Below are 22411 nucleotides of genomic sequence, written 5' to 3'. Positions count from 1 at the left end.
TCATTTTAGGCATTATACTGCATGCTTTGCCTCCTCCTTTTGTGTCAGTTTCTCCCACAACTGAGTCCTGTTGCTGCATCCAAATTTCTGGGTATTCCACAAGAAGTGTCTGACGTGGATTTTGTTGAAGATTTTGATGTGCATTTCCAGGACTAATTTCCAAAAGAGTTTCAAGCACCACATTGCAGATGAACATTTCAAGTTCTTGAACTGTAAAATACTTGGTTTTCCTCAAAAAGTCTCTAGGTACTGATGCATTTTTTACCACTCAGTGAACCGAATCAAACAGCCTGCATTTCCTCACTGCTCCCAAGTGTGTTGGAGGAGGGAGTGAAGAGTGAAAGGAGTTTTTATGGTACTTTTTTATTCTCAGTTCTTGATTAGCCTAACTGTCTGCTGTCATATTTATTGCTTGGGAGCTGAAGTGAGCTAGAACACCTCTTAGCAGGTGTTCTAGTGTCTGATCCAGCTGCTATTAAAGTCTATGGAAAAATTACTACTTACTCAAAACACAATTTTGATCAGTCCTAAGCAATAATCTGGAAAGAAAATTCAATATTAAAGTGCTGTCAAAAACACTTGAGGACTAACAGGTTGCGCTGTTAAAACCTCCTTCAGTGGCTCAGCTTTATTGAAATAGATGGCTGGGACTATGAAAGTAATTCCTCCTCTCATTCTGAAACACTTACCTGACAGAAACAGATAGCCTGTCACGCCAGGAACAGATGAACTTTCCAGCTGTGGGTCCAGTGCGATCAATTGTAACCATCCATCTCGGGGACGGTTGAGGGAGATTGCCGAACAGAACCAGCAGCACGGGTATGGATTCTGTTTTGCAGTCTGGATGATGGAAGGTGTAAAGGTGCCTGGATTCAGCAGATAAGGATGGGCAAATGCTCTGAAAACATTTTCATGATTTCAAGCCTCTTGTGATTTTAAAACAGGGACTGTTTAATGAGATTTTGAGCTTTATAGTCCTTGACAGTCATGTGAATATACATTGTGCTAACTTTCTATAGACTGTTGGAGTTTCATTTGACTGTTTTTAAAGAAGAGCTACCTTTTAGATACATTTCCTCCTTCAATATATGTTTCATGTTATGTAATTCTACAAATATCAGCAAAATCGCAGTACTGTCACATCTTTCATGCTGTTTGTGCACACAAAGTGCTGAGCAACGTCGAGGCAGCTGCTGCAGTATGGCTATTGCTAATCAATCTGAATAAATCTGAGAATTGCGTTATGGTTTACCTCCAGAAATGTCAGTAAGAAGTATACAAAAATCTCTTGCTTTTGTAGCTCAGATGAGGTCTGTAACGATGTGAAATTCTTAGAATTGTAGAATGTTTGGGGATGGAAGGGACCTTTTAAGGTCATCTAGTCCAGCCCCCCTGCAATTGGCAGGGACATCTTCAACTAGATCAGGGACATCTCCAACTAGATCCTTGATGTTACGTAAAACATCTTATCATGTGATCTCTTGATCTGTCAGTAAAATATGCCTTGATTATAAGTAAACTGATAGTTTTTTCATTTTCTCATGGTACTTTTAATGGCTTACTTCTTTGGAACTGGCAGGTTCATTCATCATTTTTTGCTGCTGCTGCTTCCATTCTTGCCACTGGATTTTTTTTTACTTAGCTTCCAGACTGTTACAGTTCTCTTCCAGTCATGCTTATTTGCCAAGTAGCTTGGAAGTCAGACTTACTGTTTTGATATCTTCTGTTGCAAATGCCACCGGTTGGGCAACCGTGCAAAGCCGTGCTTTGCACTCAGCTTTATTGTTGGTGGGAATCTTTCTAAGCCAGCTGCCCACAGTATATCTTGGCCTTTATTGGCAGCTGCTTTTCTTCGTGAAGTGTGAAGGTAAAGGATGGTAAAATGAATTCCTGTCTCTGGGCTACAGGTTGGTTTCACAGTTCAAATTTGTAGATTTGGGACTCTACAAGAAACAACAATGCATTCCCCTGCCCCCACCAGCAATTTTAAGGCAGCCACGGCACTTACCACTTCATCTCTGTAGCCTTTGGAGCAGTGGTATGAAAAGCAGCGGTGCCCATGGAGCTTTTGCTGGAGCAGACCGAAAAGTGACCTCTTGCACAGCGCTGGTATCCTCCCCTCCCCTGGCTGAGGAGTTGAGGGTGCTGGAAAATGAAAGAGACCAGGTAAGTGTGTGAAGGATGTAAATATTTATCTCTATTCGGCTGAGTTACAGGGGTCTCTTTCCAAAAGGAGTCTTAATATATCAAAGCTTGTAACAGTGCATTCGCTGATTGCTAAAAATGCATGGACTGTTTTTCTGTCCCTTTCCCAGGTAATAACTACTTCAGTTACTACAAAGCTAATGACGATTACAGGATTGGAGGAAATCGAACGTGAGACTGCTGCTGAATTTAAATGTAGCTCTTTACATTAATAAGTTTGAAAAGCCAGAACAGTTAGCTTAAGAAGAAACGTGGTTTTGTTTTTGTCTCTGAAGTAAGTTTCCCATGGGATGGTTTGTGGGTGCAGCAGCATGGCTGTCTCCTCTGAAGCAGAAACGGAAGCGCTTCATATGTCTCTGTCACAACCATCACAAGCTTTTTAGTATTTGTGATGGAGGATTTTTTCCTTGCTGTAAAGCGTATGCCTATTGCATTGATGCGTATTGGGCAAAAGCCATTATTTAATATTTGATATTTCATTGTAAATATTACAATTCCAGCTGTGAGGGGAATGCTGCCTCCTCATTGTATTCCGCCCCACTCCCTCCCCTTGGTGGCAGGCAGCGTGCCTTTGCTGGAGGTTTGCTTGGAGGTCGGTATGAGCTGAGGAGAGAGAATTTTCACTACCCCTCCTTCCCCACCTTTGATACAAGCAAAATCATAAGGCACGTGCCTTGCAGTAGCCCCAGGCAACACTGACATTAACTCCTGTGGTTTGGGAAGAGGCGTGCGGCTTTTCAGGACTCTTTCTCAGCTGTGACTGAAGAGCAGGAGGTACCTGCCCACAGATTGCTGTTCAAGGGCTCCAAGTCCCACGTTATCAAAAGCGAGATTTGTCCAAAACTGATATTGAACTTTCAGGCACTTCATTCAAGTATGCTCATTTTGGTCATCTGCTAGCTCTCCCCAGGACAGCTGACTGGTCCTCCAGTCATAATCTGCTTTGTCAGTCCCTGGAAATAGCCACATAAGTAGGGGAATGGTTCAGATTAAGAACAGTAATCTGCCACTGGATTCATGACGGGCAGATACATTTCCATATTTCAAAGACTGAATACCTGTAGCCACAATGGCCGCTTTCTGGGTCCATTTCTGGCACAACGTGGTGGAGAGTTCTGATTTTTTTTTGGAAGACAACTGCAGTCATTAGGGCCTCTACTTCTACATATTTAAATGGTTGTGAGTCTTGGATTTAAAAGAAAAACCAACAGAAACCAAGCAAACCAACAGCAAACAATCATAACTTTAAATGCTAATTTCCAGGCTAGTCTGCAGTAGTTGAGTCCAGTTAGTATTGCCATGAACTGTTACACTCTTCACCTGCAGCTATGTAATACACATGAAGCTGTAACAGTTCTCTTTGCATGGGAATATTTTAAAGAAATTATTCCTAGTCTGCTACTGGTAACGATAAGCCAGTATTTATATATATGAAGCACCTATCACCATATTGATAAACATTCTTTGGAACCACTCTGAGGGCAGAGGTAAGAACAGGAGTCAGCCTGTTAGTACCTCAGCACTTCTGTTTCCAACCAGTTTTAAAAAAAAAGAAAAAGAAAAAAAAAAAAGCCACAAGACTTTGCTGCCAGCCTGCCTGGCTGGTGTTTAATACTGGTACTCCATCAGGGTTGGAGGGAGACCTATTGTGAATGGTAATAGTTTGCACCGTGACTTCTCCCGGCTGTGCCGCAGAACAGCGCGGGTGTTGCAGAAGGGCAGTGGGACAGGGAGGCTCAGCCCCATTACCTGTCACGGTAACGGTGTTTAAAGCACACCCACAGCCCCGCTGCAGAACTTGGCTGGTTCAATAGTGCAATGTTAGGTGCAGGCCAAGAGGCGGGTAAAAGCCTGCGACACCTGCTGAGCAAGGGCCATCGTTGCTGGCTGCAGCGTGCGCGATGCCCGCGTGGCCATGCAGCAGAGCCAGCTGAAGCCCAGGCTGCCGTGCCTGAATAGGTGAGCGTTTGCTGTGCAATACTGCTGCAAGGGGAAATGGGCTGTGTGTTGACTGCAGGATGCACAGAGTTTCTGGTCCACTCGGCTTCAGCATGGCTGTGTGCCCAAGCAGGGGGAGGAGAGCCAAGTTTGCGCTTGGAGTATGATGTAACTTGTCCTGTCTGATGGCTAGAGATCAGTGAAATCCAGTTCCCGTATGACCCCTCTTTTGATTTACTGTGAAGCTACCATGCAAAATTGTCAGCACAAAAAGCAGATTGTTTTCTTCTAATAGCTTGCATGAATTTTATTCGTGCTTCTTGGGATTCCTGACCAGTAGCTGCAACAGTCATGAAAGTTTGGCCTGCAGAAGCAACTAGTGTGGCACAGTCTGGAGAGACACCACTACTTAAAGGACTGGGGAATCGGCAGCTGGATAACCATGCGACAGAGCACTTGAGAGATGTCCTACCAGCCTGCAGTTTGTGCTCCAATTTGAGCCCCGAAAAGGGCCTTTTAAAACCAATGACTATGACTCGTTAATGAAATACTCATAGGCAATGTAGTCTCTGTAATCTTTTGATCCTTTAATCAAAACTCGCATGTTGGCTGAACTCCAGTTTATAATATAAACCTGATCCATCTTAGAATGCAGTTGGCCTGGCTTTAAAATATATTCTGTTGGTAGAGAGTAACCACACTGCCTTGTCACAGTAAAAGGAAACATTACTTACTACAGGTACCCACTTATTCTGCAGAAGCCAGATACGCTGTACTGTAGGTTGTGTTTTATTAGCCAGAGAAATTCCTACTGATCCCAAAATTGGAAATCTGCTACCTACTTTTTTGAATTCTAGAATGCATGAACAGTGGATGTTAGATTACTGGAGACAAAGCATAGCCAAGCGTGTTATATTTCCAAAGGCATGATAATTTTAAGAAGTAACTTCTTGATGGAAAAAATGATGTATAAGCATAAAATATGTCCTGCTTTCAGAAAGATAACTGGACGGTATTTATGTGAGCAGATGAGGTAAGTACTGTGTATGCACAGATTGGATTTTGTTCCGTAAATGTGTATTTAGCAGGTGTGCCGTTCTACAAGCACGGCCTTATGCTCCATAAAGGAGGGCTAGAGGAGCACAGCGTAGTTAATCACCATGCTTGTGTGGATCAGCATGAACTTTAGCATGAACTTTCTTTAGAAAGAGTGAGAATTCTGTATTCAGCTTGAGAGTTTACAGCTTTTATATGCTATGCCTTTAGAGTACAGCTAAGCACAGTTTGTAAGTCTTCGCGTGCTTTGTGGGGGATTGTACTCTTTGTTGCTTGTGAAATAGAGAATACCCGCCTCTCCGGCAACAGAAATGTTAATTAGGATGATTTATTTTTCTACTGGAGTGTGAACTTAGTCTTATGACATTTGATTGTGTAAAGATCCAAGTGCCATATAAGGAATGGATAATTAACAAGAGATGTCATTCGTATGGGAAGAACAACATAACTTTGTCAACACTTTAATTATCAGGGTCCTTAATGAGGAATTCTTATCATCCATCAACCAAAATACTTGGTTTCCACCGACAGCAACGGTGTTTTGTTTCCTTCATCACCTTGATGTTGCAATAAGTACCGCAAATTTATAGGATGCACTGCACTGTCGGGTACACATTTGAGAAACTGCTTAGCATCAGAGGGCAAGCAGACAAATAAATGCACATACCACGCATGTGGAAGTTGGATAAGCAGTTTGAATCTTTTTGTAGCTGAATAGAAATAAACGTTTTGAGATATCCATAGACAACCTGTGAAAAGAGGCATCTCTTTAACATGTTTCCACAGATATCCTCTGAACGGTGTTATCTGCACCCCTTTACCTTTAGATTATTTTAGTAGTTATTTCAGAAAAATGCAATTTGAGTTCCTTTGTTTCCAAACCTTCTCTTTTTGAGTTTGCATATTTTAATTTCCATGTGTGTCATTATCATAATAGTTCAGTAGGTTCTTTGCATACAGTTTAAAATTGCTTGTATTTTCTGTGTTTCTTAAAATTGGGTATGTCTACTGCAACACTATGGCTTATAGTGGAATTATGTGAAAGATTGCCCTGCAGTTTTATTGTTCAGTAATGAAGACAAAACTCCTAGGAGGTTCAAGATTAATTGATTTACTTCTAATACCTAACACGGTACTGAGTTAGCTCAGATCATGTTCACATTTATATTCTTTTTTGACTACTTCTAATCCAAGTTTTCTGATTTTCTGATTTTCACTGCATTGTGGTAATCCTGTTGAAAGCACTGGAATGTGGTTGGGAAGGTCTGTCCACTGGAAGCACAACTCTTGAGGGTTCTCTGCACCATTGCCTCCAGAATTCTGCCTGCCTTTTTTGTTTCCTACTTGAAATGAGATGTGTTTAGTACAGAATTAATGATGACATTAAGGAGGGAGATGCTCTTGTATGAGGTGATGGGAGGCTTGCCAAATGCCTATTTAGACTGCACTAATGCACAGCAGGTTGTGCAAAGTGGAAGCCTGCCAGTGACCTACTGGTGGTGTTCGTGCCTGGAAGCTGGTGCTGTCGTTGCCTGGCTCTGTCCCCAGCCTCAGCGCTCATCCCTGCTGGCACCAGTGCTTGTGGCTGCGGGGAGGTGCCTCAGCGAACTAATGTGCCTGCAGAACTCACCCTCGCCCCACCCTGCCTGGGAAGCCAAAGCAGCTGAAAAGTAACCTCATCTTTTTTTACTATGCAGCTGCTTACTGTGAATTAAGAATGTCCAAGAGACATGCAGAGAGAAAGGGGGGCAAGGTGTGAGGACTACTTTTATTTGGTGGGAGTGAGTGTCAGCTTAAATATATGTTAAAGCATAGCTCAAGTCATTTGTTAAGTGTCAGTCCTGACTCCACGGTAGTTGAGGTTATGAATGTGGGAGAGGGCAAAAGTGGCAGTCATCTTTTAAGCCGGAAGGTTTAATGCTACTGGCAGGACACCTAACTTAGCCTGCAAATGTTCGTATTCCTGGTTTGCTGGTGATGTTTAACATATTCAGAAATGCTTGCTTGAAAGGTGTGGTAATGAGATCTGGCTGAGAAGTCCACAGTTCAGATGTATGCTTTTCTTTGACTAAATGGGTAATTGACTTAAACTGATTTTTAGCGCTTGAGTTTGTTTATTCAGTATTGAACCACTGACGTCCAAGGACTGTGTTTCAAGTTATGGCATTGCAGTGAATTAAAAAGCATAGTAAAAATACCTGTGGGAGATACAAAATATAACAGCAAGAAGTACTACGTAAACAAATATTTTAGGTTCTCAAAGCTTTGTTGGGTTCTGCTTATTCTAAGCACTGAAAATTAAAGGCTTCAGAATCGCTGAACTATTTGAAGGAGTAAATGCAGAAAAAAAAGACTTGACAGTTTTGCAAAAGCTTTTCTTGTGGGAAGAAAGACTTCTTGATAAGACCTAAAATGAAGTCCTGCTCCAAGGTGATCACGGAAGAGTGCATGACCATAGTGATTTTCACAAGAGCGGAAATGTCAACAGCAGCCGTATTTCAATGAGGACAGCTACAGCCTTCCTGTATTCAGCACCCTACTCCATAGCCCTGGTCTTAAATAGCTGCATCATGGTTTTGTGAGCAATCGAACACCTGCCACCCTGCTCAGCTGCGGAGGGGCTCTGCTTTACACAACAGTATAATAAAATTGCTCTGTACAGTACAGAGAAGCTACACCAAGACCAGTGCTACTTTCCTGGGGCAACTGTGGCTGCACTCGGGGCTTTGTCTCCCAGGCTGTGTCAAGGAGGAACTCACCTCCTCCTGTCCATCTTGCAGAACTAGGCCTGCAGGAGCCTGTAGATCAAATGGGAAATGAAAGACATATACCTTTATTTTTTTACAGTCAGGGTAACTACCTGATGAACAAATCACCAAGTGCTAAAATAGTAAGGATTTTCTAACATATAACTAGTTTACTGAAAGATATCAATCTTTTCATCTGCAATTACTGTGCCAGAATCACGTAGTGAAATCTCTGTTGTGCTATAGAGAAGTCAGATAATACAGTCAAAATCTGAAACTTTTAACCGGGATGGTAGATTGCGGTGGCTCTGTCAACACTTTGCCTAATTTCAGGCAAGAACTTGTTCCCTTTTTTGCTTATTTTATCTTAATAGTACTTATCGTTGGCCAGGTTAAAGGATTACTATCCCAAAATGTATCTCTGCTCGCTTACATAAGGGAACCAAAAGCTCTCTACTGTGGAGACAAATCTCATGAAGTTTAAGCTGCAGAATAACTTGCTAGAAACAATGAGAATGAGCCCTAAATCATGCACTCCGGAGTGTACAAAGCCAGTCATTTCACGCAGCTTCTCCCCACCCTTTCCCCCAGCAGCAGGAAAGGAAGACGGGTACAAATGGTTTAAAAAAAAAAAAAAAAAAAAAAAAGTTGAACTAACTAAACCTCATGCAAGTCCAGGTCACTGACATTTGAATTTATTCATGCCTAAATGTTACTCTATTAGGGTCCTATTAGCGTATGTCAGAAAGGGTCCATCAATGTTACCTACTGTGTAGGAAGGAAGGAAATTCTTAGAGGGTTAAAAGGACAGGGAGGGCCGGATCTAGTTTGAATTTGCACCTGGACAGTGGAGGAAATCCGTGGTGTTGCAAGGGGCCTCCTTCCCCAAGCCAGCATTTGCTGCCCTTCCTGATGCTGTTGAGGGCTAGAAGGATGGTTCTCAGTGGGTTTGTGTCCTTACTCCCTGGGTCCTGCGAGGAGCAAGGCTTCCTCCCCCTCCTCCTTGCACAGAGGGCCACATAGGGGATAACTGAGGAGGTGAGACTGAAGGCAGGCTCAGGGGAAGAGGGAGGTGACAGAGGGGCTGTACCCAGACTGATCACCTTGCCCTGCACCCCATCATCCTGCTCTTCTCCTAGCCTCAGGGGGCTGGCTGGAGCATGGGGTGTCTCCCTTTCAGCCGTTTCCTTGCCACAGAAACGCACCAAAGGAGGACTGTGGGGCTGAAGTTGGAATATAGACAGAGCCTAGAGTGAAGCTCTACAATTGCTCCCAGGTCTACTGCCTAAAATACAGCCCCGCACAACAGACCCCTGGAGCCTCCTACACCCCTTGTGAAACATCAGTCCTCAGCCCTGAATCCTACTGTCCCCTTTCCTGTATTTTCACCTTCATCCTGCTGTCGGGTCTGAGCTCTTTCTTCCCCCAGCCTAAGGCTTCCCCTGGCATGTCGTCGTGTGCTGCAGGCAGAGCTGAGAGCTTGGGCAGCTCTGCTGAGAGAAGGTGGTTTTACAGCACAGCAACCTTACCCCAGACATACTCTGTTCTTCTGGAGCTGCGTGCATTAGCATAAATGGGTAAGTGCAGGTGCCTGCCTTTGATGCTCCCCACTGCTGCTGCAGCACCTGGGCATTGTATTAGCATGAGACAGAGCACGATTTTTTTTGGCCTCCCAGCTGGCCATGTAAGGCAACAGCCATGGAGCTCTTTCTGGCAGATCCATGTTGTTCACACAGGTTTCAACTGAATGTAAAACACTGCCACTGCGTGAAACAAGTCTGCCTGGGAGAGAGCACTCTGCTGTTTGCTTCAAATGGCAAAAAGGCTGCCTTGGTTGTGGGTGTAAGTGCATGCTGTTCTGTGCACAAGAGTAGTCACGTTGCGTAAGTTCGGGCACCTAATTTAGGAACGTAGCTGTGCTAGGTTCCCTGTATGGGCTGTGGAAAGAAAAATCCTTCCTCAGAGAGAGATTCAGGGCAGCAGCTGAACTGCTCTTCCATTCAGCATAATAAAAATGACACACTAAAAGCCCTAAGCAAATAATTGTTATAAAAGGTTTACACAACATTAACTGGTCTGGTAAATGCCTACGTTTGCTCTCTTATACACACAGCTGTAAGGTCTGTGTTCCTTTACAGCTTCTTCAGTCTGTTTTGAATCTTCTAGCGGACTGTGGCGTATGGAATGGAAAATTAAAACTTTTGATTTATGTGTTGCTGCTTTGCCACTTTTGGCCACAGTAGAGTACTTACCAATGTAAGATGACAACAAATATTTAGTCATACAAGTAACTGAGATGGTTATATTTGGGAGCAGAGGGAGAGGACAATTCATCATTCTAATAGTTTCTGTGTGCTGGAAGAGACTCCATGGTTTTGTAGCAGAGAAGTAAATAGAGAAGCACTCCCAGTCCCCCAAGCTGTAAAGACCAGACAAAAACTGAGCTGCTGCAAAACAAGTTTACATGAGCATTGCCAGTGTGATGGACACACTAGGAGTTAGCAAAATAGCCAGTGCAGTAAGAACAGACAAACCCGTGTGCATGAAAAATCTTAGTAATACACACATCCCTTTCCACACAAATTTTGCGTGGGGCCGCTTTTTCAACATTTTCTTTTTTCAAAAGTTTTAGCAAATGTTCTAAGTTTTGAAAATCTGTGCGGTATCTATGTCATCTCGGGACTCGTCCAAAACTATCAAAAGGCACTGCAGTCTTGATGATCAACTTTGGAAAAAAAGCAGAGCAAGGCTTTCATGATTTTTAAGCTCAGAAGAGACTATTAAAATCATCACCTACTCTAATCTCTTCTACAGGCTGTAGAACCTTATCAGTTAATTCTGCATAATACCTTTACCTCCTATTTAAATTATAACACCTTTCTTAGAAAGCCATGTAGGCTGTAGGATTAAAATCTGTCTTTAGTTGGTGCTTGATTTTGTTTCAGAAAGACAGAGAGCTATAGATAATATGATTCCTCTTACGTGCTTGCAGACAACACCACAGCTGAAAAGCTTTGGCTAAACTTTTCCCCTCCTTGAATCTTGCAATTCAGTTCTGTAATTTATTCTCTGTGAGCTGTGCTCTGATAGCAAGGCAGGACCAGAGAAAAACACTAGGGGCATTTCTTGCTAGCTTTCTCAGCCATCAGAATCTGTTCAGGGTCACTCTGAGACCTCTGAATAATATTTATAAAGACATTAAGAGGAGAAAAAGCAGTTATAAGGAGACTTCACTTAAATAAGTTTACTGGGAGGGAAAACTTAATATGCTTAAGTTAACTTTTGAGAACTAAAGTAATCAGATTTTTCTTTAAGAATTTAGATTCGCAGGGGCTTTCCACTATACAATTATTCATCAGCAGTTGGAAAGGCAAAGCCATGGTATAAAATCCGAGCAAATCTAAAGTCCTGTCTTGGTGAGCGCATTGCCGTAATTGTGTTGTCTTTAGCAAATTTTGAAGGCTAGGCATCTTTAGTGTTCAAGCCTGTTTCTATAGTACTATATACTTAAACTGGCTAACAGTAACTCAAACACAGAGCCCTCACTTTGGCCAGTCATTTGCGAAAAAATAATCTCGTAAAAATCACTAGTTTGCTTCTACCTGTACTGTCAGAACAGAATAAAGTTGTAATATTCTGTCTGCAGCTTTATTATCTTAAAAATATATTATTCATCTGTTTTATTTACTTGCCTGTAGTACAGTAGGTTTTCTGGCTCCTATGATGTTTCTGATTGTACTGTTTGGTTGTTTTTGGTTTTTGTTTTTTCGTTTGTGTTTTTTTTTTAATGCAGAAAATGAGAGGCTAAAAGTGCTGGATATTCAGGGAACCTTGGCATCCCTTTTCTCATATACCCCTTTGGAAAGCTTGTGGAGTATGATTTTGCAATTGATCAAACTTCACTTTCTGTGGTATTCAAGTGGTTTAGGAAAATTACTCTGAAGGCTAACTAGAGAGGATTTAATATCAAAGTTGGATGTATAGCCAGCCACCTTCACAATTTTAGAGAAATATGGTGTCTCTAATCAGCTAGTTGATTCAGTACGTGACAAGTTACTATTTCTAATCAAAATGGTATCTAGTATGATTTTGAAACCAGTCATCAAAAATACCTGTTCAACTAGAAGCGATTCTTACTGTAAGCAAAGTATAATAATGGATTTTTCAGCATGTAGTAATACAAACGTGTACAGCTCACCATTCAGAAACAAAATTAAAGATTGTAAAAGCTAAAAATCAATAGGCTTTGCAGGTAGAATTTAAACTGGGATAATGAATAAGTATTTATACTGAGTGGGAGAACAAAATAGGCAATCCGAAACAGTAATTGGTATAAAAATACTAAAGATATGTAAGCAAAAAGTGGTATATGAAATTTCAGAGTGACATCCCTAGAAGGTACATTTTGAAAGTGGAAAGGTACACTTTGAAAGTCCTATTACCTAGATAGGATCACTGAGATATTATGGGGCTAGTAAAAAGTCCAAGAAGGAAAGAAACAGGACAGTCAAACATCTTAATCACAACAGTCATTTAAATAGGATCAGACTTTAATTCCCTTTAGGCTGTTAATTGCATATCCACCAGATACCCAGTTCTGAAATTAGGCCTTTGTGTTCTTGATAAACTGGTTATTCAAATACTGAATAATATTACTGAAGGAACTAGGGCTGCTTTGCATCCAAAGGTTTCTTTAAACTGGATTAAATTTTCTTCCGTTAAAGTGAAAGAAAAGAGTACATCTCCAATAGATGAAAATTTTCTCTTTGTCAGTGTGCATCCTTTCTCAGGCTAGAAACAAAAGACCAAAGAATGTTGTCATTCACCTGATTCTGGGGAGCTCTTACAAAACGAGGATCTTTTTATCTCCTGCAGCTTGTTCTCAGGGTGCTGCTCTGCCCCGGGCGGCTGCAGAACTCCCTCTAAGCCCTGCACTGGTGAGGCGGCAGGCACAGCCAGTGCTGTGAGGGGCGACGTAGAATTAAGGTTGGCTTTTTACATGGCTTAAATTTTAGCACAAATTCAAGTGTTTGTGTAGGCATCACTGTTACAAAGGATGTAGTTATCTGCGTTCCAGCATCTTCATAAAGATTGCCAGAAGTCTAAATAGCATTAGGGTATTTATTGTGATTCTTTTAAACGTGCCTTTCCATTGATATAGGGTCAATGTGAAATAATGTATTTTCTTTTAACGGAAGTTAGCAAATTGCATGTGAACATGAGAAAAAGAAGAATGCCACTTGAGACAAACACAGAAGCAGTCATGGACAAGGACATAATTTAGTGGATCCGTTTCCAAGTCTGGATTTCTTAAAAATGTTTAAGAAACCTGTCATCTGTCATCTTCTCTACAGTGGATTCTGTTCTCTGATAATTACCCAGGGACAGTATTTGTATACTCAAAGATGTTTACTGAATTTCTTTCCTCTTGAAAGTTTTAGTTTGAAAACATAGATATAGCATGAGAGATTACTAGTTTCAGTATCTATATTGTTTAGAAAAATAGGGTCAAGTTACACTTGTTCATATCACTGTCTGTCCTTAGCTTAACACTGTTTCAAGATAGTGTTGAAATTTCTGGACTAAAAATATCCACTAGAGCTGACAACTAAATGGAATCAAACCTATAAGATTTTTTTATGTAACACTGAAAGGGAAAGAAAAGCCAACAGACCCAGACCAAGAAGGAAACTTTCCATTAGTCAGCATAGCAGATTCTTAGATTTCAGCTCTTGAGTTTTATGTTTACTGCTACCCCTAAGTACATTCATGAGTGTCTGAAGAATATTGCCAGTCAGGAGGCACACAAACATACAAGCCTTCTGGTTACCTAAAGGGAATTTTATAGCTCGTTACCTAGCCAGAGGTCTCTCTGGGGGAAGGCCAGAGCACAGCTCAGAGCTACATTTCAGCTGTAGTTTTTGGATCTGTGACTGGGCTATGCAAGCTCAAATGTCTTAAAACTCATATTAAAGAAAAGTGGCATATTCATGGGGGTAGGAAAGAAACAGAACATATTTGTTGAGCAGAAGCCAGCGTGTACAGTGTAATGGTCTTTATTTTGAGACAAAAAAGTAGTAACCATCTGTACAATGAAACTCATTCTGCAAGCAAAATGTGTGTTCAGATCTAAGTTTCTGTGATTTCTTGGTCTATTGATATAACCTAACATTGTTTTATGCACATTTATTTCTCCTACCATTTTGGTGTCTCTCTAGCCCTGCTGTTCCTCACTGTTTTGGTACGTGGTGTAGGACTCAATGGTCAAACAGGACACAGTATCATGCTTTCCAATTGTCAAATTCCTTTTGCTTCAAGGACTACTTAAGCATCAAGCTCTACCATTGCTTCTTATGATGCAAACTCTAAAAGCATGAGAGTTTGTTGGGGAAGGAACTTTCTCCTGGTTTGGCTGTCAGGCATTACATAGTTTCATCGCCTATATAAACTGTTTTTTCAAATCTGAAAATCTTACCTAACTCATACAAATGTTTTGTTCTTTGCAGTGGTTTTCCCTAGGATATCACCTTAAGAGATTCTTGTTATTTTCAAATGCTTTGAATTTCTGGGCTCTCATCTCATCCTCTGAAATGAATTTTTCAGGAGGCAGTGACTGATATAAAAGGAAAAATTTCTCACTCCAAGTGCATGGCACACTCACTCCCTTAAATCAATGCTTGTGTTTAAAAAATGTCAAACCCATTCAGAGCAATTGCATGTTCTACTCATCCTACAGAGAGAGAAGAAGAGTTAATTCTCTCAAATGAATTGAAGATGACAAATATTAGTCAGGAGCTTATTGCTTATCTCGGAGATGCTTGGATACTAGTCTTGAGACGAAATACTATGTAAAATAGGAGAGGTTACTCAGAACTTGCAAGGCAGCACTGCAGTATCTGAATTAACTCTTCCTAGAATCAGGCCTCGGTGTTAGATTCTGTAACACACAAAGCTAAGGCATTTACTCCTGTGCCTACTGTTATTAAATATGACGACATGATAATATTGATACGTTGCTTTCAATTGGCACTCATGCGTAAGAACGTAAGCACAAGGCACAAACATGAAGTGATTTCTTACAATGTTTTCTTATATGTGGTTTCTTACAAAGATTTTCTTGTTACAAGGCAGCTTTTCCTCGCTGGCAAATCAAGGGATGAGAGAACATGATGGCTGACACCAAGAGGATTTACTGTTTATATTCCAGCCCATGGATATACTCTAGAAACTGTAAGTTGAACAGCAAATCACAGCTTACAATGAAAACTGTACTGCAAACCCATGGAACACAAACCTCTTTTTTGTGTGGTTTTCTTGAAAGGTTTTGTTTGTCTTTCTACAAAACAGTATAATAGAAAGTGTGATAATTTTTCTGCATTCTAAGGAAAATCAAAGATAGAATAAACAGTAAATGGGGCTAAGATGACAGTTCACTGGCCAAGACGAGCAGTTTGCTCCAGATGAAATAACAATCATAGTGGGAGCACATATCTCACTATGGCATCTCAGGAGACATTTATTCTATCAGAATTATGCCATAATGGTATAACAGGGATGTGCCTGATCTTGCTTGGAGCTATTGCTCCCCACTGGAAATGCATGTGGTGCTGTACAAACCTCGGGATCGGTACTTTCCTGATACATGTTCCTGGATGTTGCACTGATGTCCCTTTCCTATAATGAGGAAAACATTTCCGTCTCACTCTCCTACTTTAATCCTAGAATTTCCTTCCTCTACAGCATTGTTAGATAAATGAGAGATGTGTAGCTGGCCAAGGCTGAATTGCTACCCATGGTGATATCAAGAAACATCAGATGTTTGGACAGTGAGTTTTCTACGACTGTTCAGGATCAAACTGATAAAAACTCAGGGTATTGATAAGAAAGGAAATCTCAATCTCCTCTCACCTTCCCAGGGCCTGATTGGGAAGGAGATGGGGATTTTTATTTTTTTTACTGTTCTTGAAAGTCTGAGGTGCATCTCATTTTCTTCAGTCCTGTGAGCATTTTCATTAATAAACTCCTTGGTTTTTTAAGGGAGTAATGCATTGCTGATACCTTCTTGGGTCTCTTGGTCTTCCCCCCGTCACAGTGCAATGTCTGAAATTCTCATCTTGTACTAAAAGTCTTGTTTGTTATAATGGGCTTAAATATGTTTATGCAACAGTGTTCTCACGGATGCTCCTGTACTAACTGTTCCCCTTCTGGCACTGGCTATCTTCAGTGACAATGGCTCCGTTACAGTCCTGTGTATCTATATACTTGCAACTTACGCTCAACGTGTAATTAAATTACCTGTAACATAATTTTGCAGTCTGAGCACTGTATGTTTGGGATGGTACGCAAAAAAAAATCCCAGGCATACTGGGTATCCAGGGCCGATATTGCTTTCCTTGTCACTGTATGTTTCTCTGTGAAAAGCACCTCTGTGAAAGCACTGTTGCAGAAACTTCTTGCTGCCACGCTGTGCGCCTGAGGAGACACAGACCTGGCAGATGCGGTGCTGCTGGCTGGTGTGGTTCCCAAGTGGCTCAGTACGGGCCCCATTGCTCCACTTCCCCACAGAGCACATCGCTTCGCCCCATAGATGTGACCTGCTGCTCCACACCCGCGGGTAGCTGTTGCATTGCCTTTCTGCTAGTTGCCTTGCTTTTCTTTTCCTGGTCATGCACTAAGTTTTGTTTCATTTTAGAAAATGGGCAGCAAGCATATGAAGAGGCATTGTTTTACTGCTAACTTCACCACAGATGGGAGCACAGTCTCCCTGAGAAATCTACTTTCGATGTATTCCACTAAATGTAGTGAGAGAGGGATTTTCAGGAGTATGTAGTTTGTGTGATTCATACTACAGTCAAAAAGATGGGGATCATGTACTTACATAGTTTTTTTAAAGGAAAATGACTAGTCTGCTCTAGACATGTGCTCAGTGAGGCCACCCAGTTGCTGGGCCATGGTCTGTGCACATGAATTGATCCTCATCTATTTTGCCAGTTGCATATGAGTCAAAAACTTGTCCACAAATCTTTTGATTTGTCACATTACAGAAGTCCCACTTTTGCAGCCTTATCAGAACAAAGCCACCCAGAAGAATAAGAGTTGTAGGAGCAGGCCCTTTGTATGAAACAAAATTCTAATATGTATTCTGCAAAATCTTTAGTAATAATATCCTGAATTATGCTTGCTTAAAAGGAATTTTTTTAGCATACTAAGAAGAACTAATAGCAAGAAATTAATAAAATCATTTCAGCTTGATAACCAGTTTTAAAAATTTGCAAGATACACGGTTTCTGTGTCATGAAGTAATATCCCGAAGGAAGCTGACAGATACAAATAAATCTCAGCAAAATAATAAGGAAGCTGTAACTGGTAATAATACTAGGGTGACTGAAAATCTTTATTATCTCTAGATCTAATCTTTATTATGTCAAGATTCTGTGGGATCAAGAACAAATCAAGGGTAAATCCAAATGGACTTCAAATTACTGGCTTTTGTATGCTACAGGGAAAATCTGATCATCTAAGAAAACTGAGAGAAACAGGCTTTTTGTACTTTGAAAAATGCAGTTATTGACTGTTGCAAGGTTTAAGGAAATGACATGGTTATCTCTGCTTGTGCTGAAATCTTTCCTCTAGTACGATTCCAACGATCTTCTTGCTTTTGCCGTGTCTGAATAAGACCAACTTTTTTTTCTTTTTAATAATGAAGAAGCAGAATATGTAAAATACTCCATTGTGTAAAAACAAATCAAAATATGTGACTGTTTGATCTTTCTAAAATAATTAAACGTGGTGAGTAAATCCGCTGTCTTTCCCCCGGCATTGATTCTTTGGGCCTACAAATGTTGAAATGAAGGGAAGGCACGGATGAGGCTGATGGACAGTTATCATCTGTCCTGTCCAAGCTCCACTGAGGAGAGACTGAAGGGTGTTATCATTCCCCTTAGTTAAGCTAAATCCATGACACCAAATGGAATATATATAATGTACAACAGTTGGGTTTCACCATCACCTCCTATCTCATATGTCCATTTTCTTTCCTACTCTCTTCTTTGAGGTCTTTTTCTGACCTTTGTGTGTGTGTGTTTTCCTAGGAGGTGTGACTTGGCTGATTAAGGCTGTGGCATGTCTTGTTTCACTGCTAGGAACCCATGACTAAAGGGCAGCTAAAAGCAGCATTGTAATCATCAGACGCTGCTAGGAGTTTGCCAGGTTTTTGGAGTGGTTGATAAGACCATGTGCTGGATCTGTCTTTTTCCAGGTGCAAGTGAGTTGAAAGTAAGAGATGCACCAGAATAGCAGCTCTTTTTCTTCCTAATTTCTGTTCTTTTCTCCCCTTTGCTGTGAGCTTGGTTTGCTTTAAAGAAGTAGTACTGATTTCAGCTAACTATAGCTTTTTGTCCCAAAGGGACACTTATCGCCCTCTTTAACACAAAATAGAAGGGGCTTTCCCTTATGAAAACTTTCTCTAAAGGCTGTAGGTAAAGGCAATGGAAAATGAAAATGGTTTACTGTTCTGCTTAATGTGATTTATTTTTTTCCCTTTTTTGCTAGTTATTTAAGAAAAGAGTCAAAGAATTTTAATTTTCACTGTGAAACAAAATGGACATTTTGAAACGCTTAATCCAGGTGTTATACACTGTCGTACTCAAATAAACACTTTTGACTCACTTTCCCTACCAAAATTAATACACTTCCCTGGTCATTTGACAGAAAAAATTCTCTTGAGCGTTCGGGGAATGACCCAACCACTTGGACCTTTGCCTGATTGGCGTGCTACCCTGGATTCTTCATAAAACTTACTATGAAGAGCAGCCATTAACAATATTGTACCTCTGACTAGCAAGAACAATTTTCTTGAATACCAGCAAATGTTACATAAACTCAGACAGAAGTCAATTGAACAACTTTCTCCCAGCCCTAATCAGAGACCAAGGTGTCCTCCATCTGCGGGAAGCTCCTCTAATATGTGTTTTTTTAAACGGAGCAGACATAAAGCATGATCGAAGACTTTGCTCTCCACTATTTGGAGCATGGCCCTAAGCATGCTACATAAATTTAGGGGATTCTGCTTTCAGTTTGGCAAAAATTAAAGCTGTGCATCATGCCATATGTGATGAAACAAACTCGGCTCTGTGGATAAAGCTAGTTTGCTGTGCCACTTCAAGTGGACTAAATAGTACTTTTCAGCTGCACTTGCACTTAAAATGGGCAGAGCTCAGAGGGGGTGGTTATGCAAGCACTGCAACGGAAAATAAATGCATGGAAATATCACTACAAATAGCAACCTCCTTGAAATTCAGTATATATTTAGTTCCTAGGTTGTTTCTTTCTTTCACCAGTAGTGAAGGATAATGAGCTTCAAGGACTGTAGGAACCTGCAGTTGAAGCAGAACTGAGGTATCTTGCAAAAACAACATTAAAAGGACAATGGGGGATCACACTTGAGGGGAGACGAAGTGCAGAACTACCACTGTGACTACTTGAATGACAAGGCTTTATGTCAAGACTCATTAAATGCCCTCCGTTGTGCTTCTTTTCCTTGGCTAGGACTAATGTGTCATCTGACTGTTTTATCTTGCCTGTGAACAATTATATTTACGAATTCTGAGAGCAGATCCAAAGTGCAGGAGCCACTGCAAGTAAAAGTCACAGTTGTTCCCCCTGTAGCTGAATGACATTGAAATACAGCTGAAGATCCAACAACCAACCATTACTCATACAAGCTAGGGCAGGGGGAGGATAAGCAATAGCAATATCACTGCAGAGAAGAGTTATCCCACAGCTCATATTACTTGATGTGGGCAAAAGCTGTTAAACAGTTCCCCCCCTTAGGGTCTTGCTTGGCTTTAACTAAAAAGAAACTCAGCTGTCAGTAGAAAAGATCTGCTATGAGGCCTAAATGAGAGCTTGTCTTCTTGACCAGTAATAAAAGCACATTTCTGTAACAGGAGAAAAGTGGTCTTAGTTCTGTAATTCTTAAAGTCTAATTCAGAGCTGATATTGCAGTTGGTGCTGCCATATTTGCACTGACAGTTCCATCCTCACCTAATGCTAGCATATATATGTATAGTCTCATCTATGTGTATTCGTATAATCTCATTATACCTATTCTCTGTGGTAAGACAGGTGAAGAATGTTAACATTATGCTTTAGGATCACTAGGTAGGGACCAAAATGCATTAGAAAATTATACATTCTTATTAGCAGGATCAGCAATGAGTCACAAACAAATTGTTGCCTTCTGCTAAATCAGTACAAACCTGAATGTCCCACTGTTAATTGTTTATGAGCTCATTTTAATACTTTCCTGTAGCAGTCAGCTCAAAATCTACTAATATTGTTCCAAAACATAAAATCCTTACTCTCTGCTGTTTTGTAGTGATATACATCTGGGTAATGTGGGTGTAAAATGTTATCGTTCTGTTGTGGGAGAGCTTTATGCCTACTTTTTGATGGTGTCAATGACTACACACGCTAAGAGGCAAGCATGGAATCAAGCCTTTAAAATAAACTTCGATAAGCAGATTAGGCAGAGTTGTCAGAGAAATCTGAGCTGCAGAGCTGCTATTAATGAAAGAAATCATGACATATTGTTAAATAAGCAAATGTTAATTGGACAATTAAAATCCCCATTTACAATATGCAGAAAAGCCTGGGGGTTCTGCTTTAATGTAAAGCTGAGTGTTTCAACTGAAACCATGCCTGCCTTGAAATGTAGTGTGGAAATTTTACAAATCTCTGATTTCTAAGTGGGTGACACTGCAGTGCAGTTTCCCTTCCTTGCTTGGGAATATGTTGGCCTGTTAGAAATGCTGAAGCTGGATGGTGCTTCAGTCTTCCCATGGTTTGAGAACATTTGCTCTACTCAGACTGAAACATTCTACCCTGAGCTGGCCTTTTCACGCTGTGATTACTACAAGGTTAGCCCTACTGAATTAGAGTAATAAAATCTCCAAAGCTATTGAAATGACCTTGGTAACCTTGAAGAGAAGATGGTCTTAAATGGAGTAGGTGTGATTCTCTTGCTTTTAATGAAGTAAAACCATTCTGCTCAGAGTGACTCACTGACAACACTTTTCAATAGTTACTTCATGTGATATGGTTTTTATGTGATTATTTTGCTGTATCATAAGGCATACAATGCCGTGTCATATAAACATAGTTAACAGGCTGCACAATGTTTACTTATTAGAAAAAGAGCTGTGCACTAAAAGGAGTGAAAAGAAAGACACTGCAATATTATGATTGGTTTTAAAGATCGAATAAAGCAAAGCAAAAATAAAGATGGGAAATACCTGATATATTAACTGATATTCACTTACTGTTTCAGTGACTATAAATTAGTCTCTCCTGTCAGATGAGCCTGGAAAGCAGGAGCACCTTAGTTAAGGATCTTGGATGATGCAAAGGGAAAACAGTTCGGCTTGTCTGCACTGATCACTTGTTGAAATGCCCCTGCATGTGAGAAGAATGGATCAGAATGTTAGAACTGTTTTTTAACATCCCATATTATGGAAAATGTAAAGGAACTTTGCCTATGGAATCAGTCTGAGCTACATGAACTAGAGCAGAATCCATGAATGGGAGGGAGAAATGAACAGGAAGAATAAGGTCTGGAGGGAACTAGTACTTCTGAAAATTATGTGAACAGTTCTACAAAATACTGAATAGACACATCTAAATTCTTAGAGATGGTACAAAACAATCCAATTAAGAGGTGTAAAATATTTTTGAAACAATGACTGATTAGTATATTGTTGAACCCAACAAGAGTCATTGGGTTTTAAGCAAGATTAAAATAGAATTTTGTACATAATAGGAATACCCATTGTTATTACAAATCAACTATAACAAAGATTTTGAAACAGATATTCAACCAAGATCAAATATTTATGACTGGAAAGGAGAGGAGAACTAGATAGTTCCTGTTTGCATCACTTCTTCGCTTGCCACAGAAGGTGACCAGAAACTGGACTTCACAGATTTTAGGTCCAGTTTAGCATAGCAAACTGTATGTGTCTTTAAAATAACAACAGAAACCCCCGAATCCCTCCTTTTCAAAATTCAAAGTATTATGCTTTATAAATTTTGATTCAGATGCATTCCAGCATTTCTCCTTATTTTGTTCAGTAAGCAGTCACAAAAAGATGCATTTTCCAGTTTCTAGAGGTGAGGTGTTTTATTAGTGCTACTGGATGACATACTAAGTGCCTAAACAAATTATTTATGTAATATAGTTTCCTCATAGAGCTTCAGAAAAGTTTTCTTTTTAATTATAGAAGTAACTGAACCATAGTAAATATAAATCTTGTGCTTAAGTAAGAATGTCCTAAGTACTGCTAACGTCTCGCTTTATTCTTAGCGTACGATACAAGACTCCAATGAAGGAATTCTGCTACTCCTTTATATTAACTATTGTTTTTCAATAAATGAATCTATTTGTTTCTGTTTTACAATTGCATTAA

The 22411-nt window shown here is 40.4% G+C and overlaps 1 protein-coding gene across 23 annotated transcripts in view; it reads right to left on the bottom strand.

The window, feature by feature from the left end:
- Positions 1 to 22411, bottom strand: part of LOC148053269 (uncharacterized) — an 87334-nt gene that overhangs the window by 57571 nt on the left and 7352 nt on the right. For 12 of the 23 annotated variants that reach the window (XR_015708012.1, XR_015708008.1, XR_015708010.1 and 9 more), the window contains exons 2-3: positions 21269 to 21401; positions 2009 to 2145 (exon numbers count right to left, since the gene is read on the bottom strand). Coding sequence is in view for 11 of the 23 variants with exons in the window: in XM_087773596.1 (XP_087629722.1) it covers positions 690 to 898; positions 2009 to 2145 (346 nt within the window). In the remaining 12 variants the exon portion in view is untranslated. Of the gene's footprint in view, positions 1 to 689; positions 899 to 2008; positions 2146 to 21268; positions 21402 to 22411 lie in introns of all 23 variants that reach the window. The other 11 variants (XM_087773596.1, XM_087773597.1, XM_087773601.1 and 8 more) reach the window with 2 other exon arrangements.

This window comes from Nipponia nippon, unplaced genomic scaffold (assembly GCF_047370975.1).
Source record: "Nipponia nippon isolate SJK-2023a ecotype South Korea unplaced genomic scaffold, ASM4737097v1 scaffold_4, whole genome shotgun sequence".
Taxonomy (NCBI): domain Eukaryota; kingdom Metazoa; phylum Chordata; class Aves; order Pelecaniformes; family Threskiornithidae; genus Nipponia; species Nipponia nippon.
This window is presented reverse-complemented; position numbering and strand designations above follow the sequence as displayed.